Source organism: Pteronotus mesoamericanus, unplaced genomic scaffold, assembly GCF_021234165.1.
Source record: "Pteronotus mesoamericanus isolate MK-2021 breed Mesoamerican mustached bat unplaced genomic scaffold, CSHL_Meso_final scaffold_232, whole genome shotgun sequence".
Taxonomy (NCBI): domain Eukaryota; kingdom Metazoa; phylum Chordata; class Mammalia; order Chiroptera; family Mormoopidae; genus Pteronotus; species Pteronotus mesoamericanus.
The window spans coordinates 539,813-562,722 of NW_026555311.1; the positions used below are offsets into that span (position 1 = coordinate 539,813).

Genomic DNA, 22,910 nt, shown 5'->3' on the forward strand with positions numbered 1-22,910 from the left:
GAAACCCATGACTCCGAACACACTTTTCCCATCTGTTGTTCTGTTTTTTCAAAATTCTCCATGACCTAATTCTCTACACTCCTGGAAATAAATGCCAGACAACAGTGGAGGTGATGATGAGAAGGGAGACGTCATAGACGAGAGCATGGGACTGTAAAAATCAATGGCGGGACGGTCTGCATACTACAATCTGTGGGTAAAATCTGACTTCTGCCTGGTAATGGCCAGAGAGGATAACATAGCTCTCAGTAAGGAGACATCACAATCCCAGAATTAAGCACATAAAAATATTTTATAACCATGATATTGATTTCTAATAGGCCTTGGGGGGCTAGTCAGTTGGTACTGCCTACTTAACTTCCTCAGAAAAGACCGATGAGTAAGTAGATCCGCTTAAATCCAATCAGAGTGGTCAAGGATGGGGGCAGCCCAAGCAGGGACTCAGGCGGCTATTCCTCCTCTTTGTCACCACCCAGCCTGTATCAGACCAGAGTACGTGGACAGAAGCTGCTGTGAGGCCCCTGCTGCTGGCACCTGAGAGCGACTCTCCTTCCAGGACTGATTTTACAGAACTCAGGACAAGTACTTCAGAGCAAGTTTAGGTCTTTCATGAAGTGGCTGTTAGTTCCAGCAATATGATTCCACTGGTCATATTTTGTATTAAATTGGAATCAACACTTTTACCATAGTACAGCAAAATAAACGTGATTCTTATTATTGTTATTATTTGACGTCCAATGTAAGTCCTGAGGTGGTGACTGTAAAATCTGATACCACGAATACCTGAGCGACAGTTAAATAGGCAGGGTGGATGAGGTCGAAGTTCTCTGCAGGGAAAAGAAGATGAAGAGGGGAAAAGAAGTCAGGGGAGGGACGCAGGGGATGTGGACACGCACCGCTGTGGGCCAGCTCCTCCAGCAGCCCACTCCACTCCTCCCGGAAGATGTTGGCCCCGGTGAGACTGCCGTCCCCGCCAATCACACACAGGTTGGTGATGCCCCGCTGCACCAGGTTGTGAGCGGCTTTCAGGCGGCCTTCTCGGGTACGGAAGGCTTTGCACCGGGCACTGCCAATAATGGTCCCACCCTGAAAAAGAAATGAAATCCTGTTTATCTGTCTCCTAACAACTAGGGGGGACAATGGATAGATCGGCACGTGTGAGTGCAGATGTAGATATTGGACTTTCCAAAGTTAGGATTCCCTCCTTTCAATCTCTTCGGTTGGTCCACTGCAAACGCTTGTTTTCCCATTTTTAGCTCCATCCTGGAATTCAATAGAGACAATGGCTTCATGCCCAGGGGGAGCCAAGTAGGGTATGGAAACAAGGACCACTGCCAGCTAAACATGCATAAGAGAGTTTACAAGGCGATGACAGCCACCCAGGAGGCTGTGCGGCACGGGGCAACAGGACCCCTGGGCCCCGTGCTCCCTGAGCCTCAGGCAGGCCCAGTGCTGCCATCAGCCGGTAGGTCAGGGAAGTGCCACGGCCAGTGGCCCCAGGTAATAAGGCTCCCCTTTCGTTACTCAGAGCTCACCATACATACAGGCAAAATAGGAACCTGTGAACCAAAGAGATTTATTTTTTGACTACATCTCACCAACCCTAACCCTTCTTAAAGATTAAATCTTAAAACAAACAAACAAACAAACAAAAAACTTCTGTTACGTCATTCCAACTTCCAGAGAGATAAGTCATGATCTTTCCTACTTGGTGCTTCAGAAATGAATTGCTAGTTGTATTTAGAAAATGCAGGGTTCCCTTGCATACACCAGGGATGCACTCATAAAACTGGAATTTGCATGCGATCCTTCAAATACATGCTCACTTCAGAGAACTCACTCCTCAACAGTGATCCTGTGTTAATAAGAGTCATTATGACAGGAACGATCATATGACTTGCCCACACAGCACAGGTGAGCCTGGGTGGCAGGTGCAGGGCACAGAGCAAAGGTAAGCTGGTTCTCTGCACTTCGATTTGACCAAGAGCAATTAATTAGCCAGTGATGTGCTTTCTCACAACTGGAAGTTAAGTCAGCAGCCCATAAACAGGGAGGAGATAATATGGCCGGGGCCTCAGGGATGAAACCAGAATTGAATAATTCTGGCAGAGAAGTAGGCAGTGCATGCACACATGCACACACACTCTCCACAATCACATTTGTATCTCCTGTCTCCTGCACAACCACAATAACAGAAATGAAATGGGGTTTTTTTGCACACACAGTTTGCTGTCGGGAATTTGAACAACACCATCCTGATTTTTTTTGCAAATATCATTCTGCCTAAGTATTGATGGGTGCAAATCTTTCCTTTGGTCTCTTTCTAGGAGCGGTAGAGTCAAGGTTTACATGTAGACTTACGGATCTGTGACTGGTATTAAATCATACACCCTGCTGTCATCTCCTCCAGAGTTACCAAGATATAATTGACATACAACATTGTGTCAGCTTAAGGTCCACAATCTGATGCATTGATACGTGCATATATTGTGAAATGATTACCACAATAAGATTAGTTTATACATCTATCAATTTGCATGGTTACCTTTGTTTTTTGTGGTGAAAAATCTTAAGATTTACTCTTTTAGAAACTTTTAAGTGTATAATAAAGCATTGTTAACATTTTTAAGGTATGTGATATGATGACTTAATATATGTATACACTGTGAAATAATTACCACAATCAAATAAATGAACACATTCATCACCTCGCACAGTTACCTTTTGTGTGTGTGCTGTGAGAACACTTACACCCTCTTAACAAATTTCAAGTGTGTGACACTCCATTATCAACTATAGTCACAATGCTCTACATTAGATCCCAAAATGTATTCATCTTATAGCTGAAAGCTTGTACCCTTTGGCCGTCATCCATCCATCTCCCTGACCCTCCAGCCCCTTGGAAACACCACTTTATTCTTTGCTTCTAGGAGTTCTGTGTTTTAGATTATGCATATAAGTGAGATGATACAGTATTTGTCCTTGTCTGTCTGACTTATTTTATATTTAGCACAATGTCCTCAAGATCCATCCATGTTGTCCCATATTGCAGTTCTTTTTTTTATAAGACTAACTAATATTCCATTTATTTTTTATATATTATTTCATAAACTTTTCATCCATTCATCCATTGCACTAGCACCTTCATAGGGAATGTATCTATTTGGTTATTTCAATTAAAAACTACTCAACAGGAGTCACACATTAATACATACGTTACAAAAGATAAAACCGCAGGCACATTTCATGAAGTTCATTCTCTCCATGTGATCTCTTTAATTCTCAACTGTTTGGAGCTTTTGCTAAGCTACACAGTGTTCTGGAAATTCTTTTAGGCATAATTAAACACAAACATAAAATATCGGGGCAGGTGTCTTTTAAATTCAAACTAAGCAGCTGTTTCTTTGCCTTAAGTGGTGATTACCTCACCCTTGGACACATTGAGGCAATCCATGCAGCCTGGAGCAGGCAGGGCAGGGTGCTCTGTGCCTCTAAACCCACAGCCCTTGGAGCCGCTGGCTGGGGTCTCTCCCAGGTTGTGATACCCTGATGCCAAGGACCTTGAGAAAACCCAGCAGGTGCAGATTTTTGCCACACAGCAGCATCAACAAATGAAAATGCCTTAACATTTATCTGGTATAAAACATACACACACACACCACACACACACACACACACACACACACACCTCCAAATCTGCTACAAGTACCATGAGGAATGGTATCTATTATGCATGACTCTTTATTGCAAGGATAATTCCTCCATTTGCATGATATAAAGTGTTTTTGCAAAATGTAATTAAATGACACATTAAGAATGTTTTCTTTCCTGTTGAACAGGTAAAAATAAGGCCAGGCAGCACACTAATCTGTTTTAAGTCTGATTGGCACATAAGGACCAAAGATTTCAAACAAAGAGAGTTACTTAGAGAGGGAAACAATCTATGGAACTCGGCACCTACCACTTGCAGAATGCTGGACACGCTCTCCCAGTCCGCTTCCACAATATTGCTGCCACCGTCCACCATGCCTTGGTAGCCCTGGGGGAGAGAATCAAACTCTTTTTAAAACTGGGTAAATGTTGTTGCAGCATTAATTCATCCTAAACTACATGAAATGTAGATACAAGTGACAATGAAGCTAAGGGCCTAGGAGCCTAGTGTTTTGCAGACACAGCTCATACGTGTGTCACGCACAATAGGGGTGGCGGGAAAGCCCCTGGAATTTAACAGCTAAGAGTGGGAATGCCAACCCAGACTCGTCCAGAGAACCGTTGCCTAATGGTGCCTGAGAGATTGAAAAGGGACACACCCTGAAACTGTTTGTCCTTTAACACACATGTACTTGGTGCCAATCACACAGCATACATGAAAGCATTCCTGCCAGGGTCCCCCTCTGCCCAGGCCAATTCATGCTGTTTTTGATATATATGAAATATTGTTTATAAGCACAGCTGAATGTTACCCCAATAATTCAGCCTCCTTCTTCCATATTAGTGACATTTACTTTACCAAGGGGAGGCTGGGATTGAATTAGGATACACGTGCACACTTTTGCCTAGGACAACAAAATAATCACTTTTTGACTCTAAAAAGCATCTCTCTTTTACCCATAGAATATATAAGATCAAGAAATACAGAAATGTTCATTCACAACTTTATTTAAGTGACTCACTTTAAATAGCATTCACCCTTAAAAAAGAATAAGCCTTAATCATTTACCAAGGTTCATCACAATAGATTATTGTTGTGAATTCATGTCCCCTACCTAGTGAAGGCTAAGAAAAAAGAAAAAAGGAATTAAGATTTTAAATAATGAAACTCCCACTGAGTACAGAGCCTTGTGCATAGATTAACCAATAATGCAGGGATCTTTATGATTGATTAATTTGTATACTCATAAATATAGTATTTATAATAACAGCACAATGAATATATTATATATCATATAATATATTGGTCTATTATTATAATTACATGATAAATATTATATAACACTACATTATACACATGCACATATATGTAGTCATATTTATATTGCTATACTATAAAATATTATAAAATTACATTTGGTTATTAATTATGCATGTATAATATATATGTATTAATGTGTATATGATATTATTAGATATTATATTCTATATAATACATGAATATATTTTAATATATAAATACACATATATATATATGTACATGTGCACACAGCCTAGTGTTATATATACACATATATTATATCTGTGACAAACAGGAAAGGGAATACCAGCATGAAATGACACAGAACAAAGAGAAGCTGAAAGCAGGTTTGTCTTTGAGTGGCAGGCATCTCTGCAGGTTGTAGTTACTGAGGGTCCCAGCCCCTGGCCCCTCCTCACCCTCTGTCCTCAGCCCCAGAACAGGCTGGTTCAGGGTGGTTCACAACCTTCCCACTGTCTGCGTGGGGAAGCCATGGAGGTTCTTCCAAACACACCTCCGTCTGACTTTAAGGATCCCTTCTATCTCTTTGTTCCCATAACCCTTCTTGTGTAAGCTTTACAGGGTGCACAGTTTTAGCCTATTCCATTTACAGCATGGAGCCGGCGTGGCTGTCATTGTGGATGGCAGAGTGATAAGCAAGAAAGTGACTGGATCCAGGCTCCCTCTGGGAGAGGAGCACTTATCAGAGCCGCTATTTATGCTCCGTCCTGGTGTGTGAGAGACCTCAGGGACAGAGGCTGCACCGGGCACAAATTATCCTGCTGCTCCAGGACCAAATGCAAAACCAAGCTCCCTCCTCCATCTAAGTGATCCCCAGGGATCTTATTTCAACAGAATATTAAAAATAAATAGATATGTAGATAGGTAATGTAGGCAGATAATAGATGATTGATAGATGGATGGATGGATGATGGACAGATAGCTAGATGACAGGGAGACAGTCCATGGATGGAGAGATAGATAACAGGTGAGATAAATGATAGAAAATTGAGAGAGAGAGAGAGAGAGAGAGAGAGGGAAAGAGAGAATATCTAGTCTTAGGGTTGCCATTTGAATTATTTCTGCCAGCGCACACTTGCCACTTCTCTGTTAAGAATGCCCACACTGCAGCGCAGCACGGCATGCCACCTTAAGAGAGGAGACCATTAGGAAGCGACTGCAATCAGGGGCAGTGCTAACTTTCTGGCCTTACTGCTGCAAAGCCTGGGAAGTGCACACAAGCAGACCTGTGGCCCAGCTCCAAGTTTCAGATGCTTAACCCCTGTGCTGAAACAGGCCCTACAGAAATAGATGATGTTTTATCGTCCAAACATGCATACTTCTGAGAAGGAGAGAAAACATCACCATTAATTAGGCCAGAACAGCAGTCATCAACCAAGACCATCCTGGATGAGCAGGAGGAAAACCCAACTAATTGCACGAACCGCAGGCTTTGACAAAAAAGAGAGTGCGAACCTCCCAGCCTTTGCTAACAGCCACCAATTTCTTTTCTTTTTTTTTAATTCTCACCAGAGGACTTTTCCTCCTTGCTTTTAGAGAAAGAGGAAAAGGGAAAAGAGAGAGAAACATCAATGTGAAAAAGAGACATCAATCAGTTGCTTCTCATAGGTGTCCCAACTGAGGACCAAACCTACAACCTGGATATGTGCCCTGACAGGGAATTGAACTCGCAAACTTCCGGTCCATGGGACGACGTGCCAAGAAACTTAGCCACACCAACCAGGGCATCTAATTTCTGTACGTTCACTCATTAGGTAACTCAACAGACAAGGGAATGAAGCAATCCAGCTTCAGCATCAGCAGCAGGGATGACACAAAGGATGCTAACAGATCCCGCAACTGAGGGAATAAACTTCCAGATTATTCCTGCAACACGTGCTTCCCCATAGGACACCACATATGATCTGATGCTTAGTACATGCCACACTGGAAGTGGAAAAAATTCTTTCCCTTTATTATGCCTCAGAATTGAAATACTGATTTAATAAAAAAAAACATTTATAAATCATTTTTGTTTCCAGAGTTAGAACATGGGAAACAGTTTCACAAAACATAACACATATTTTGAAAAGTAAAATTGTTCTCCAGACATATTTGATTATTCCATGTGGCATAGATACATATGGTAAACCAGTGATGAAGAATAAAAAGGATGATTTTGTGATGATTGCATTCACAGCATCCTCCTTATTGCACACATGGGCCAAGTTATAGGAAATGACTCCTTCAATTGGCAAAGTCGTTAAACTCATGTGACTTTGAAAAATAACTACCAACTGCAGCTTTGCGCTGTCTTTTATGAGAAAGATATTACTAAATTGGGAAGTCTGATTTTACCCAAATGTACCATTATTTATAAATTCAGGTAATTCTAGTGAAGCTTCGTTGAAAGGCTGAATACTTATTCCAGTACTGCGAGAGCCCAACACATATTCTAAAATTCTCCTGTGGAATTTGCCTTCAGAGCCAGTTCAATGACTCACATAAGAAAAACAAACCATAAAAATTTTAAAGCCACACTTAGTTTATGATTTAAAGTAGCACTACCTTTCTTGTCGGTCCTAATGCATAGGATGAACCCAAGAGTCGCTTAGGCAGATATATTAAATCCATCATCCCACAGAATTTTTTACATGGGGTCATTTGATCGCATTGTGTTCATCTTGACTTGTGTTTTTAGACATCTGTTAACATTAGAGCTAGTCCATCAATGGGTGGAGTTCTTTTATAAGAGATCTGTGTTTTTTGTTTTTGTTTGTTCTTTTTTTGTTTTTGTTTTGTTGTTTTTGTTTGGAGACCCAGAGGGAAATTGCAGCCTCGTCCTACAGTACAGTAGGCCTTTTCTTTTAGGATGTTTCTGTTCCAGGTATTGATATGTCTTGTCAACTCTGCAATGCTTTCTCCAAATTGGATTTCCTGCATTCTTCAGACGACACCTCACCGTTTAAATGGCAATCACTCCAAATACCTACTAAAGAGAATGCACTTCACAAGTATTTTCTAGACATAGTTACACTGGCATTCAGAGACTTATGCGGGGGTTCTGCTGCTTCTGAGTGAATACATACTTTTGTTTCCTATAGGGTTAAGGTTTTCCTGGTTTATTCTTTAGTAAATTGCAGCATTTCACTTACAGAACTTAAGAGCAAGCATGTGGAGAGGTCACCTCTGAACTACTCTCAAGTGTCAGGTTCACTAAATGTCACTGTGCAAAACTAGGTGCACGTGAAAACGAAGCTGGCCAAGGTTCACCACGTCAATGGTTTTCAAAGTTTAGGAATTATGAGTTTACTTTGCCCAAGGGAAACTCACATGCAGAACCTCTGATCACGCATTTCCTCTCCCCCCGCCCAGAGCCTGCTGACACCACCCCCTCACCCCCAGGCTCTAAGGGCACAAATGCTCCAGTCTAGGAAAATAAGTCACCCGTGCTCGTCGATTTCATGACTTCCGGGTAAAGGCCTGTACTGCCTTTGGGTTTGTCCTTGGCAAGATTCATCAGCTCCAAAACCCTAAAACAGGTTAGAACATGACAGATCATTGTGCAGCCCTGATCCTGTGTTTGTGAAAACTTCGTAATACACTGACATGACTTATTTACCCAATTGGCCTTCCTGGATATCTTGAAGCTACAACTAACAATGCATAATTCTGGGGAGTCACACAACTGAAAGTCACAGCAGGACGAAGCCAGACCCCAACCTCCGAGGCAGAGAGAGCCTGTCACTTCACAATAAATTATTTAATCAGCCCACAGTGATAACAGTGGGGGTGGGAACAAAGGAAGGGGAGGGAGATGATCGCTTCTGCAATTTGAACGCTAAAATGTTGACAATCACTAGATTTTATCTCAAGTCAAGAGCACTGTGCTGATGGTGTCAAGGCCAAGTCACAGATTCCACAGGAAGCATCCAGTTGGGGGCTCCGTGCTGTCATCTTATTTTTTTTATTAGTTTTTTTTTTAAGGTTTTATGTATTTATTTCTAGAGAGAGGGGAAGGAAGGGAGACAGAGAAGGAGAGACACATCAATGTGTGGTTGCCTTTCACACACCCTCAGCTGGGGACCTCGCCCACAACCCAGGCATGTGCCCTACTGGGAATCAAACCAGGGACCCTTTGGTTTGCAAGCCAGTGCTCAATCCACTGAGCCACACCAGCCAGGGCTGAGTGCTGTCATCTACTCTTCAATGTACCCGCCAACATTCCTGTGGAAGGGAGGGAATGCAGGGACCCAGGTCACCTGTCTTTCACTAATTAACTTAAGAAACTCAACCAACCTTGTACTGTGCATGCACAGCAGGGGAGGGGTGGGCCCAGTGTAATTTAACCTAAACATTTACCCATCAGCTGCACAGAGAGACACCGAACTGTACATTGGAGCATCACTTTGACCATTTTTAGACAGACGTTTAGTGGTTAAGTAGCTTTGCCTCTAAGGAAGTTAAAATGCAGAAACAGTTATGTGTAAAACCGCCAGGAAAGGAGACAGTGTGATTCTGGTCACCCTGCTTGGCCTTCAGGGAACTGTAGCAGGGAGGTGGAGCTAGTGACAGGAGGGGTGAAGAAAGGATGAACCAGATAAGTTCCCAAACGTCACCACTGACATTTTAACCTGCTCTTGGTCCCTTCAGGGAACATCAGCATCCATCACTGCCACATGGTCCAAGACACAGGGCGAACCCAGATCTCCAACACCCACTATGTCTCCTTGAGCTGCTCTCCTTGGAAATGGTGGAGGTTTTTCTTGTTGCTGTTTTTTTTGTTTGGACACAACATTTCTCACTTTAAAAACTGGCAGCAGGTGGTTCATCGTATCTGAGAGGGAAAATAGTGAACCCCATGGCAAAGAGACTGTTTCTATTAGGAAGGGGATAATGATACCAATCTATTAACTGACAACGCTTATTTATTAGTGTGTTAAGTCAGGCCATGATGCTCAGGGTTCCAAGCCCAGTGCAGCTTGGATTAAGTGCGGTCATTCAAATTCAGAAGAAAGGAAGGAAGGAAAGGAAAGAGGGAAGGAGGGGAGGAGATAGGGGAGAGGGGGGAGGGAGAGAGAGGAAGGAAGAAAGAAAACCAGTCTGGAGGTGGGGGCAGGGAGAGTGAGAAAGCCACTCACTGGACCTCCAGGGAGAGTGAGGCTTGGCACCTACAGCAGCCAGCCTGTGAAAACCTGGCTATTAGCTCCTGAGGCTGTCGTTCGAAAGCCCTTATCCTTTAACAATAAGAAATCATGTAGAATGCCTTATTTCTAACACCAAAAAGAGCAGCTGCTGAAAGGGATAGGCAATCGTAGCCTTTCTTCAATGCTCCGAAGACGACAGCAGAGGAGCCGTGCTGACACACTCACAAACGCTGTCCCTGAGCAGCACCCAACTGTTAAGAGGTATTTCACAAAGGAAGGATTTTCCATGAGTCATATTTAAAGAGCTGTAATAATAATGGTTTTTTAAGTCTACAGAAAAACCTTTGGGTAATGGGACGTCTCATGTCAAATCACCTCTAGCCGACTGTGCCTGCAGCCAAGACTGCACCAGCTGCAACGTGGACTCTCCCACCAGGTGTCTGTCTGGTCCACCTGGACCCAGGGCAGGCCGCCCCTGTGCAGTCTTTTACAAAAACATGTGATGCACTAGCCCTCACCACCTCCAATAAGCTGAAGGCACTTACTAGGAAAAAAGTCCTATCCGAAAAGAAAAGCAAAAAAAAAAAAAAAAAAAAAAAAAATCAACAACTGGCTCAGTAAGTGGAGAGAACGGGTTAATCGCACCCCGCCCCGCCCGTCCCTGAACAGGCCAAGGGCTCTGCAGGCAGCACACGTAGCACTGCTCCCGATCCACTGCTCACCCAGCCAGACAAAACAAGTCGGTGCCAGGCCTCCAGCAGAGACACCACTGGTTTCTGATCAATACACTTCCCACACATTTTCTGCTCAAGGAAAAAACCCCAAACTCCCTTCTTTCAATAATTAATCCTGACTGTTTGGGTGTGCGAGTCACCTTGAAAAGTCTAGGTAGACTTAGAAACTAGACTATAAACGGCCAAACATGTTGGATAAGTTACTGAATGAGGCTTTAAAAAGTAAAACCAAACTTCTCCTAAATTGGAGCCCAAATCACAGGAGAGTTGGCTCACAAGGGACACCTGCCAGTGTCTGGAGGCATTCCTCATGGTCACTGCTCTGGGGTAGGGGTGTGGTCCTGGATCTTGATTGGCAGAGGCAGGGATGCTCTGAACCACCTGCCCCCACAGGACACCCCCTCACACCCTCCCATCATCCCCTGCAAATACCAATAGCGCTATGGTGTGTGGTGTAGAAGGAAGCCCTGTCTGTCAGGGCAGGGTCCACAGAAAAGAACATATGGACATGTTTGCAGTTCTGAGAAGGTATTTAGAGAAGTGAATTCAGTTCAGAGCCCTCATCCTCCCGATTCTGTACCTGGAGAAAACCAACAACACCAAAGGCACACCCACCATTGCACCCCCACCCAAGCCCCCTTGCCCAGTTTGAACTCAAAGCTTTCTAACTGCAGGAAAGGCAAATAAGATTTTCACTGGACAGATGAGGAAACAGGGCCAGAAATGTTAATTTCTTTATCCCCCGTCACTGGGATCTCTACATAGGTAATCACTTCCCCCAACCCATGGGGTGGGAGAGGTGGCAGAGTTGAGAAGGCTGGGATCCTGAACACCACAGACACAGAGTGAGCCCATGTGAACTGGCACTGTCAAGAGAGGGAGTCACCTCCTCCTATTTGAGGGATGGTCACCCAAGGTGGGTGAGAAAGGATTGCACACAGCATCAATGAGGTTGGTTGCCCAAGTGACTTAGGAAAAAACTGGCAGATTTTAGACATTTTTGAATTTCAGAATAGCAGATACAGAGTCACTAAATCTGTCATAGAAAAATGATGGGACCCCAATCAATTTCAATTCAATGAGATAATACTGATGACCAGTGCGAATTCCTATGGGTCTGAAGGGACACTAGGCGAGCCCCAGGTAGGGTGGACACTAAAGGCCCCCGTCAACTCACTGGTACAATATTTCTCTCTTTTGGGAGGATGGGGGTGGGGTGTCATGGGAAGAATTGCATCATCTCCAGACAGGCGATTTCAGTTCCAATGCCTCTGTCTGCAAGCTGTTCCCTTTTCCCTCCATATCTAAGAACGTCAGAGGCCTGATCTCTCCTAGTGTTAAAGCACACACACTGCAATCAGCTGTGTGCTCTGAGACGCCTTCCATCGGAGGTGCTGATTACTGATAAAAGAGTTATTATGAAAATTAGAATCATCCTAACACCATTCCACACAAGAATTCTCCATGGCATTTTCCCAGTGGAGTATCCATAGACATTTCTTGTTTTCCCTAACAGAGATGGATCTACTCAGATTCAGGACTCCTCACTGCCCACGTGCTGGGAGGGGCAGGAAGCAGAGCTCACCTCCCTCCAGAGAGGACTTGAAGAATGTAGCCGCCTTGGTTTAATGCAGGTTTCCAGACCTCAGCATTACTGCCATTTAGGCAAGATAATTCCTTGTTAAGGGTCTGTCCTGTGCACTGAGGGATGTTGAGCAGAATCCCTGGCCTCCTCTCCCTAGATGCCAGTAGCACCTCTCCCCATAATGGGATGATCAAAATGTCTCCAGATACTAATGAATGTCCTTGGGGGTTGATGTGGGATTCCAGCTCTCTTCCCAGTCCTGCTAGTGATGAACGGTGACATGGAGAAAGTAAACTGTCCACAAGGACGAGTCAGTTCCTTTAACTATGAAGTAACCGAAATGACTTCCTTCCCTTCCCTCTACACACCGCAAAGTCATCATGAAGACAAAACGCACCTCTATAGAGAGAGATCTTCAGCTCATTACACCTGCAGCGTCACCTGGAGGGTCACAAAAGGTGACGGAGCCAGCAGCCAGTGAAATCAAAGGTTCCCCGGAGAACATGCCAGATACCACAAGACCAAGTAAATTAATCTTCAGAGAAGTTGAAATCATTTTGTTATTCAGAACAGAACGTGACCTGAGGGTGGACCAACCCCCAAAATATTTTTAAAAACATGTGTTAAGAACTGCCATCTGACCAAGTGTGGTGTCTTCTCTCAAGTTCAAAGGCAGAATGCAATCCTCTCTTCTCCCCAAAATAAAATTAAAAGGCAGAGGAAGCTGTACTCATGCATGCACACTCCTCAGCAGAAGCAGAACAGTCATCTGAGTGCAAACTCAAACATCAAAGGGAGTAGGGACGTGAGAGTGGTGAGCGTGGCCCTGTGTCTCGTGTGCTCATTCCACATCAGTGAACAGGGGACAGCAGCTGCAGGGCCAGGCCTAGGACAGACATCCACAAGGGCAATTTGACCCTAAATACATCCACATAGAAAATGACAGAACAACGGTTTGGGGCTGTTTTGACTGGACCCATTATTTTAACATTACCCAAATTAGATGGATACAACCCTAGACCCATAGAACCACAACTTAGAAAAGCAAACCAAAGCACTGGAAAAAAACATCTTTTCAGCAAACAATAAAAAAATGGTTATTTAGACTAATGAGCAAAGACCATGAGTGGCCACATCACAAAAGGAGAAAGGGCTTTAGCAAACAGCCTTGGAACCCGCACCAGCTCTGGTGAGTCAGACGAGGGCTGTGCACACAAGACCACTGGATTTGGTGCCACTTTTGGGTGCGGCGTAGGGGTGCAGAGTGGGCTGGAACACGTTTCAGAAATCACTGGTGAGACACATCAAGACCCATGATAAGGGCCGTGTTTTCTAATTCAGTCAATGCCTTGGGACCACATTAATAATACAAAGCATAAAAAAGCCTCACCTATTAATATGGATCTTGCTGTGTTACGAGAGTTGAGAAATGGGCAGTGACCTAAATAGTCCAGTGGCGTGGCAATGGAATGACCCAGTAAATAAATGGTCAGGTAAATGTTAAGGCATCAGTGTGACAGAGTATTATATAGACATTGAAAGCAACAGTTTTGAGATGTGTGTAGCATATAGTAAATCACCGTAATGTAATGGTTGGTAGAAAATGTACTATACCAAAAACACTTACTGAAATTTTTAAAATGTACATATTTTCTTCCAGTCTTTCACATATATAACACTGGGAGGAATCAACATAAAATATTAACCATGGTCTTGAAAGAGTTAAGTCATTTAAAAATATATTCTCTTATTTCCTTTGTATACGTTTTATTATGTTTCATAAATTGAAAATCTAAATATAAATTATTTTTTCCTAGTAGTTTTTGAAATAAATCATGTGGTCCAAACTATTTCGAGGCCTTCCCCCCAAACACTACTCACTTCTAAATTGCCAAGACCGCAAATGCAGAAGATAATGGGCTATAACTGCTGTTGGATTTGACCCCTCATTCTGAAGTAAACAGATAAACAGACACCAGGGAGGCAGTCTGGGTGTCACATTAATAATGAAAAGCTCAAAGTGGCTGATTTTTCCCATTCATCTTAATGTTTATTCAAATTCAACTCCATTTTAAGTGAATATATCACATCTATAAGGAATAAAAACAACGAATAAGTACAACCAGTTTGAGATCATTAATCCTGCAAGACCAGTTGATACCAAAATGGCATTTTGTGCCTGTCTCATCCACCCCTCGCTCCCTAACACAAACCTCAGAGGTGCATCCGGAGGGGGAGCACATTCTCCCAGGTAAGCTCTGGTGGGACCTTGGCTCCCCTGCTGGCCCCCTGAGCACGCTGTCACCACTGACCCTGGGTTGCAACCCTGGAAGGCGTGAGAGCACCGGGTGAATGCAAGACAGGGACACCTGAAGATCAGAGAAAGCAGGACTGCCGCAGGACACTGACCTCATAGATGAAGTACACCTTGGCCCCCGCGTAGATCCCCATGCGCACGACTGCACGGACAGCGGCATTCATACCTGGAAAAGACAGGACGGCATTTATAGAAGAGACTAGGCACACAACTGGCCATGACCACAGCGAAACTGTGGCCTCTCAGAAGGCGCCTCAGATGAAAGATGGGCCGGACGCATGCGTCCAGGATTAGCATCAGGACTGAGAGAAAATGCAAAGTGGAGAGCCCAGCATTTATGGGCTCATCTACAAATGAACATTTTTGGAGGAGGGGCTGGCGCACATTTAATTTACAATAGCTCTGCTCACAGGCTCAGGACATGAGCTACCTGGATTCCCTCTAAATTTGCAGGCAACTCCTTCCAATTACAAAACAACACAAAGGACAGTCATTTATTTATAGTTAGCCAAATTCTAAGAGAGTAGTACTGAAAAGGACCATTGGTCTGTGATTTGAGGAATTGAAAACCAGCTACCAATGGCCTTAAATACAAAACAAGTCATGCAAGTTTATAAAAAGAAAAATTAGACCAATATACTATAAATAATACCTGATCAAGATATATCTAGGACATTTCCCACACTTTCTCAGAGGACGTCAAGGAAATTAAACTCAGCTTTGTGTGATGCATGGGGCCCCAGTCTGTTCACTCCCTCCTGCTCTCTGCATAGAACTGCTGTCTAGAGCTCAGTGACTCTCACATCTGTCAAATCCTGTACCATCACCTTAGCTGATGAGTTAAGGCCAGGAGGAAAGAAGTGACAAGGGATGAGGGTCACTTCTTTCAGAGATGATGCAGTCCTGTGCCTCAGGAAGAGCAGCAAAGCTTATTCAGTCAAGCGGCTCCTGGACACCCAACAGTTCCAATCCACTGTCTTCATAAATTTAAATTTGGGGGGAAAAAAAGTGAGGACAAAGGATGTTGGAGAACATGGACCATTGAGTGAGTGATACTTTTGGTGAATAAAAAAACAAAAGGCACTGTGGCTCCAGGAGTCCACTCAAGAGACACAGAGACTGAATTTGTACATCATATTTGAATGGCAAACCCACTCAGAAGACAATTAAAAATTTTCAAATTACAGATGCGTGTTGAGCCAGTTCTGAAATACTAGAATAAGACTGTTGCCTCCAAAATGTGACAATTTTGGAAGGCTATATAATATTCATGTAGCTGATAAAGCTTGGCGGGGTACATATCTTGGAAATAAGTCCATGTTTAATATCTATCTAATATCTATGTACATGTGGACATACTTATATTTGGTAGTCTCATTACTTCATGTTCAAACCTAGTTTATTACACAAAGAATTTGAACAACTTACTAATTAATTAGTAGATATCTCTCCAGAACCTCAAGTTCAGTATCGTAAGATGCAGTATTGCAATCTTATTTTCTCCTCCTCCTGTATTCTCTCTCTCTTGCTGAACAACACGACTTTCTCCTCTGTTGCTCAAGCTGGATACTACTAATGCCCTCAATGACTTGTGCATGTAAAGCAGACGTTTTCTGCCAACATTTCCCCTGAATCTTGGGGCCTTCCTCTAACATTATCTTCACTATAGTCAGAATCATTAAAACGGATTTTCCTCTCTTGTTTGTTATTATACCAGTAATTTATAAGCACATTCTTTCAGTTAAAAAATTTAAATATTCTGGAAAAGGTAAAAGATGGGTGGTTTCCAAGAGAGGGAGGGACATACAGGCAGAACACGGGGTTTCTAGGGCAGTGAGGCTGCTCTGTGTGATACCGTAATGGTGTGTATATCTCATTAGACCTTTGTCCAAAACCGCAGAATGTACAAGATGTCATTCATCTTGTACACAAGATGACATCTTGATGTCAACTGTGGACTCTGAGCGATGATGATGTGACCATGGAGATTCATCAGCTGTAGCGAATGTTCCATCTAGTATGATGGGGGAGGCTGTGTGGGGGGAAGGATAGGGGGAATATGGGAACTCACTGTATCTTCCCCTCAATTGTGCTGTGAAGTGAAAACTACCATAAAAAATAAGGTCTTAAAACAACAATTACAGATCAGGTAGAAGATGTTCTTCTCCCCATTTGCCTACTTGCCCCTGGGGAGACAGCTCACAAGCCCTACAGAAAACTCCATATGAGTGTGTTGTCCCTATGCCCCCTGAATGCCCCCCCCCACCCCGCAGCACGACTTTTTAGATGTTTTCTGCATCAACGTTGGTGTTCTGTCTCTAAAACATGAATGTGCCCATGCTCCTCCCCTAGGTCTGGATGCATAAAACCAGACTCCTCAGGGGGAGATCTCCCCTCACAGGGACTGTTCCTACCTGCTTGGTCCACAGGGATGCTCCTCCTTGAACCTCATGCCTCATCTACCTGCACAGCCCATGAGCCCCAGGGCTGCCCCATGTCATGTCCTGGTGTCAGGACCAACGGTGCCCTCTTTGAAACTCCAGGGCTAGGGTCCTGCATCCCCAGGAAGGGTTCCTGGCACTTCCCTGCCTGCCTCCTCTTGTCAGGGGAAGAGGTGCCCTGCCCCAGGCTCACACCTGACCAAGATCCCGGGGTCCGGTGTGCATGGAGCTTCCTGAACCCTCAGGCTTTAACTGATAAACCAGCTCCTCACCGTCCCTCCTGACATATTCCATGAGTCTAGGCCTCTGTTCTATGGCCATTGTAACTGGTAAGTTAACCACCAGACGCTGAACCATACCAATGCTTTGTTGCCAGGAGATTCGAAAGGTTAACACTCCACTTCCCCCTTCCTGAACCCCCGCTCCTGGGAGAAGATGGGGGAGGGGATCTTCATAAAGACAGGATAAAAGAAGACAAATTGGTGGATTTAAAAAGTGGATAAGAAATGGCAGGAGTAAAACCGTGACAAGGGGGACATGACCCAGAGGTGAGCCCAGGAGATCCCCATGCAGGGAAGGCCTGCCCCAACTCTGACCTCTGTCCCATGAAGTCTGAACGCCCTTCACACCAGCCCTTTGGCCTCAGTCTCACTCAGCCTCTGGCAGTGAACCCGCACTTGCCGAGAAAATGGCCTGTCACACCTCAGCCTGCAGGGGGTCCCAGGTGGTGGGGGGCTAGGCCCCCCGGGGTTTCCCAGGCAGGGGAGGGCCCTGAGCACCACCTTTTCACCAAGCTCTGGGGCTAACTGCAGTCTGAGAACAAGGCCACAGCCTCACAGGCTTTGTTCACTTGCCAGTTCCTATGATTTAGTAAAATCAGCTGGCCTTTGCCCCAGCTGGGAGCTAGCAGCCTCCTGATAGGGCCTGAGCAGAGTCCTCTGCTCCCAGCACAGCACAAGTAACTGAGGTTAGTTAGTGCCCCAGCACCTAGGCTAATGCACAAGGCAGCCCGCAGGATCCTGGGTGTTTCCAAAGAGACAGAGAAGCTGGGCTGAGCAGAAAAAATTGAAAGCCAAAAGCAAAATTAATAAATGGCGGAGCTGGTGTATATACCTTGGTCTTTTTTTTTTATTTTATCTTAAAAGATGACCTAATTCCCTCTAGGTCAATGGCTGTGCATTAGAAACACCAAATGGAACTTTAAGATAAAAAGGCGTGCAGGCTCCCATTGCTGTTTTGCTTTTTGAGGTGAGGTCTATTCCATTAGACAGCTCTCCTTTTCAACGTGGTGCACAGCTGGGACACAAACTGCTACGGTGGCTGTGCCCTGCAGGTGGCTGCCTTTGGAGGAGAAGGGACCCTGGAGGACAAACACCAAGGAACACAGAAAAAGCCAATTTTCACCCATGGCCTCTTACACACAGGACCTGGTTCAAGACACGGGTCCTTTGTGTTAGAGGCTGACAGTCTTCTGGATGAGCAGGACCAGCACTTACTGTCTTGCCACCAAACACTGTCCTGGGGCCCAGCTCGCATCCACTCATAACACAGGCGGTTCTGAGGCCTTTCCCTCTGCACACAAACTGCTGTTTTTAGTAACAGCTCAGACACTGTCGGGCCCATTCATTTACCTTTTGTTTCAGTTTTGGTAGCCAGACCTGGGAAATAAAACAGCTCATAATTATTTCCATGGGACAATGTAATCCTGCTACCAAGTAATAATCTTAATATTTGGTAAATAACGTCTTCATTATTTGCAAAAATGTAAATCCTAGTCCTCAGGGGATGTACAGTACTCTGATGGGAACCAAAAATAAAATAAACCTTGGAAAAAACTAGGAAGGAGCTAAGTGAGAAGTGTGTGGTGATTACTTAGGATACAGTAAAACAAGTAGATTGTTAAATTGTTTTCTTGACATTACATATTCATAGTTTCTTGATAAACTATCATGCAGGTAAGCTAGTCACTAAGTGATTTCTTCCTTGAATTCCGGAATTAAGGTGGACTCCTTGTTTCCAAATGTTTCCTAAGATTCTGTTCTGGTAAAATTTAAACTTTGAGTAATTTGTAAGAAACAAGGAATACGCTGACTCTGACAAAATAATTGGGATTCATTCTTTATTTCTTATCTATTTTATTTCTTATCTCCTTACGACTCCTTCGAGCCACGCTCCCTGCATATTTCTCAGTACTTATAGCCATTCTCTAACTAATTTTGATATTTAAACTCCTTTTTGAAAAATAAAAGCTAGCGCTGGTCTTTGGGAGAAGCGCTGTTTGAGGGAGAATTGAAGATGGTGAGGGAGGCCAGCCACGAGGCCCTCTGGGGCAGAGCACTCCCAGCCTGCCGAGGCCGCGGGGGAAGCGTGCCTGCCGTGTGCTGCGTCTCAGCCTCCACTGCAGATAGTCCCCTGCGTGTCATTCCAACGTCAACGTCAAGAATTAATAGAGACCCTCTAAACAGGAGCAACATTGAGCCAGAAGGCTGCTGTCAAGTGAGAGAAACACTGAACTTTCACGGAACAGGATGAGAGTGGGGGCGGGGGAAGGGTGAACTATCTAAATACTCTTTATATTGACTATGAATTGAGATATTGGGTTAAATAAAATATACATTTAAAATTAATTTCACCTGTTTCTTTACAAACTTTATGTTTTAACATGGTGACTAGACGGTTTAAAGTCATGTTTAGGACAAGGGCCTTGCACCCAAGCCTCATTTCTACTGCACAGTATGCTCTGGAACCTGCTCTGGAACACTGAACATTCTGTGTAAATCTTGCCACATGCATTAGCACAAATTAGCACTCCTGAAGGGTGATGAATATTCCATTCCAAGTACCCAATGTGGCCTGTTTCCTGTGGCTGGTTTTCACTGGTCCTCCCCTTGTCACTGGAATAAGCACTGTTGTAAAGGATGTCCTTTGACCACACCCTATCTGCCTCCATCTCTGCTCACTGCATCCTCTGTGCTTTCTCCTGCTGCACGGACAGGTCCTATCAGAGCCAGACCCTCCACTTAGAAATCCCATATCAGGGCCCCTTAGCGTCCTTCTCCGCGGGGAGAGGGTCCTGTCAGGTGCCCAGTTCCACCCCCGAAACCCTCAACCTATGGCCCAGTCCTGCTCCTCATGAGATCCTGAACTTGGCCTCTTCTCCCCTCTGCTCTCCCCTACGTAAAAGACCCCCTATATCCAAGGCAGCCGGTGCTTCCAGGGGGCTTCCAGGTCACAAAAGCTGAATCCAAAGTCCTCGCCACCTGCCCCTCCCCAGGAACTTTGCCCATATGGCCCTGACCTCTTCCTTGAAGCCCCTGCAGGCTCCCCTTCAGCCTCCTCAGGCTCCCTCCTGCCCTGGGGTCAGATGGAGGTGAGGAAGGATAGGGAGGAGCTAGGAAAACTCCTTGGCAAATGGAATAGGGAAACTGAGACAGATGAACAAACTGGCCGAAAAATTCATAGCCAGACACAGAAGTTCACCTCCCTAGAGAAACATCTAGGCCTCAGTTGTATTTCAGCTCCAGGCCCAGGAAAGCAGCAAAACCAGGTGGGTGATACCAGGACCAGCAGCAGTGACTGATGACCCCCTACCCAGACATTGACCAATCAGTGGAGACTAGGACTTTGAAAATTGACAACTGGACAACTGATGAATATTCTGCTGAATAAGTCCCCCAAGACTTCCCCGAAAACTCCTGCCTGCAAGACAGAGTTAAAAAACCTTCAAGACAAAGGACCCAAAGTGCTCTCTCTTCTTGGGAAGCCTGGGCCATTCCCTTTGTTCTTTTCTTCCTTCACTTCTTCAGTCACAGGCACGCATCTCCCAAGCTCTAAGGGTCCCCACAAGACTTGCAACCAGGGGAGCAATGGGCAGCAGCAGCTCCTCCCAGACTGACCCGCTGAACCTGTCTCCAAGGCCCCCTTTTTTTCTGACTTCCCAGTGAACTAAGGCAGCCCAGCCTAGGCTCTCCTCTTGCTTCTTGCATGCTAACCCCTTCCTTGTTTCACTGCCCCCAGATTTAATAAACAGCCTCATAGTCACCTGGACTTGTGTTGTGAAATCTTTCCTGCACAAAGTCAAGAGCCCACATACTGACGCCATCCCTAGGCAGACCCACTCAGGGCCAGGTCCCCTGTTTGGTTACAGAGGGTCCCTGATACAGGCTGCCCTGGGCCTTTCAGGGACCAGGACCTTCCCCCAGGTTTGCTTCCTCCTCATGTTCATCTGCCCCCCAGTCACAACAGTGCCACTGCCCAAGAGGAGGGGCCATGTCTGCCTTCACCTAGGAGCCCATCATTAATTCGAGTAACAGTTCAATGAAAATGGAAACAAGACCTGGCATACGAAAGCAGAGCTGAAAAGATAAAGAGTAATGGCTGCACAGGTTACCCTAGGGCACCCTTTCCCACATCATCTAAGCAAAAGAAACTTCTGACTGGGCGACTGGTTTCCACCTTTGTATAGTAGACAAGGTCCTATATTGCAATCCAGTCAAATTCCTGGTCAGAAAACCATTGTAAGAAACTGCTTAAAGGGTCCAAGATGCCTGGGTTTCAAAACACCCCATGGACCGAGGACTGAATCATGGTCCTCAGCTGACCAAAGGGACCAGCAGCTCAGTGGTTCTCAGGCCTCCCCTAGACCTTCTAAACCCCAGTGTACATCTCAGCAAGGCCTGCAGGGGAACTCAAGCCTCAAGGACAGAGAGGAAGCCATGAGGCCTGAGCAGCAGGGCCAGAGGCAGACATCCTTTCTCTTTTGCACATCCTCCTTGTCCTCCTGCAGCCTGCAGCCTTTTATCAAAGAGAAGGGCAACCGCGAGGGCGAGGGAAGGAGAGAGATAAGAGTTGAGTGATTGTACTTTCCTCTGGCCAAGTGAAAGATGTGAGACCCGCCCTGCTGGCTGAAAGAAGCACGGACCAAGCCCGGTGAATAAGAATTAGACCTGCTACTCAAAGCTCTGCTCCACCAGGGCCCTTTATGCCTTCTCCCTCCTGACAAACACAAGGACTATAGTCCCCAACATGCAAAGTATTTGGTGGGAAGACATAGGGGATGAAAGGGGCCCTACAGACACTCTAACAAATAAAAATACAGCACTATAGGAAGCTGGTTGAAAAAAGTAACTAGAAAAGTGACCCAACTACTTCCTTAACATATAGCCAACTGTTCTTTATCCAAAGACACATTTTTAGCACAATCGCAATCACAGTGAGTGGACAATGTTGTGTTCTGATGCCTGCCTTTAGAAGGGTGCTGCCCTATCTTCATTTTTTCTAATTATAATAGCTTCTGACAGCCCACCAGATGGGTACTGCACATTCAAATGGCCCCAATTCTCCCTGATAATAGGTTTGAGCTCTATAGGAAAGCTTTTCGTTTTCTGTAGCCAAGGGGGAAAACAAGCTTTTCTGAAAGATGACAAAATGTCACAAAACCATGTTTGCATGTGTAGATAACTATGCAATTGCACAGACTTCCCACAGTATACATGAGGTTAATACTATCGTTTTAATACACTACCTCCTAGACCTAATCGCTTTTGCTAAATTATTACACTGTAAACACAGAAGATCCCATGACAGAATGTATAGATACAGAGTTCCAGGACCATAAGGGGTTGGCACTGTGAGGAAAGATTCCCACTGTTCTTAATTGCCCTTTGCATCTTATGCCAGCAGAGCTCCAGGTGGGCACAGAAGGAACCCATCAAAGCAGGGCCCCAAAGGAATGT

At 44.8% G+C, this 22,910-nt stretch overlaps 1 protein-coding gene across 2 annotated transcripts in view; it reads right to left on the reverse strand.

Moving 5' to 3' along the window:
* The window catches only part of PFKP (phosphofructokinase, platelet), a 58,478-nt gene that overhangs the window by 30,472 nt on the left and 5,096 nt on the right, over positions 1 to 22,910 (reverse strand). For both annotated transcript variants that reach the window (XM_054591584.1, XM_054591583.1), the window contains exons 2-4: positions 14,827 to 14,900; positions 3,962 to 4,039; positions 897 to 1,086 (exon numbers count right to left, since the gene is read on the reverse strand). In XM_054591584.1, coding sequence (XP_054447559.1) covers positions 897 to 1,086; positions 3,962 to 4,039; positions 14,827 to 14,900 — 342 coding nt within the window. The remainder of the gene's footprint in view (positions 1 to 896; positions 1,087 to 3,961; positions 4,040 to 14,826; positions 14,901 to 22,910) is intronic.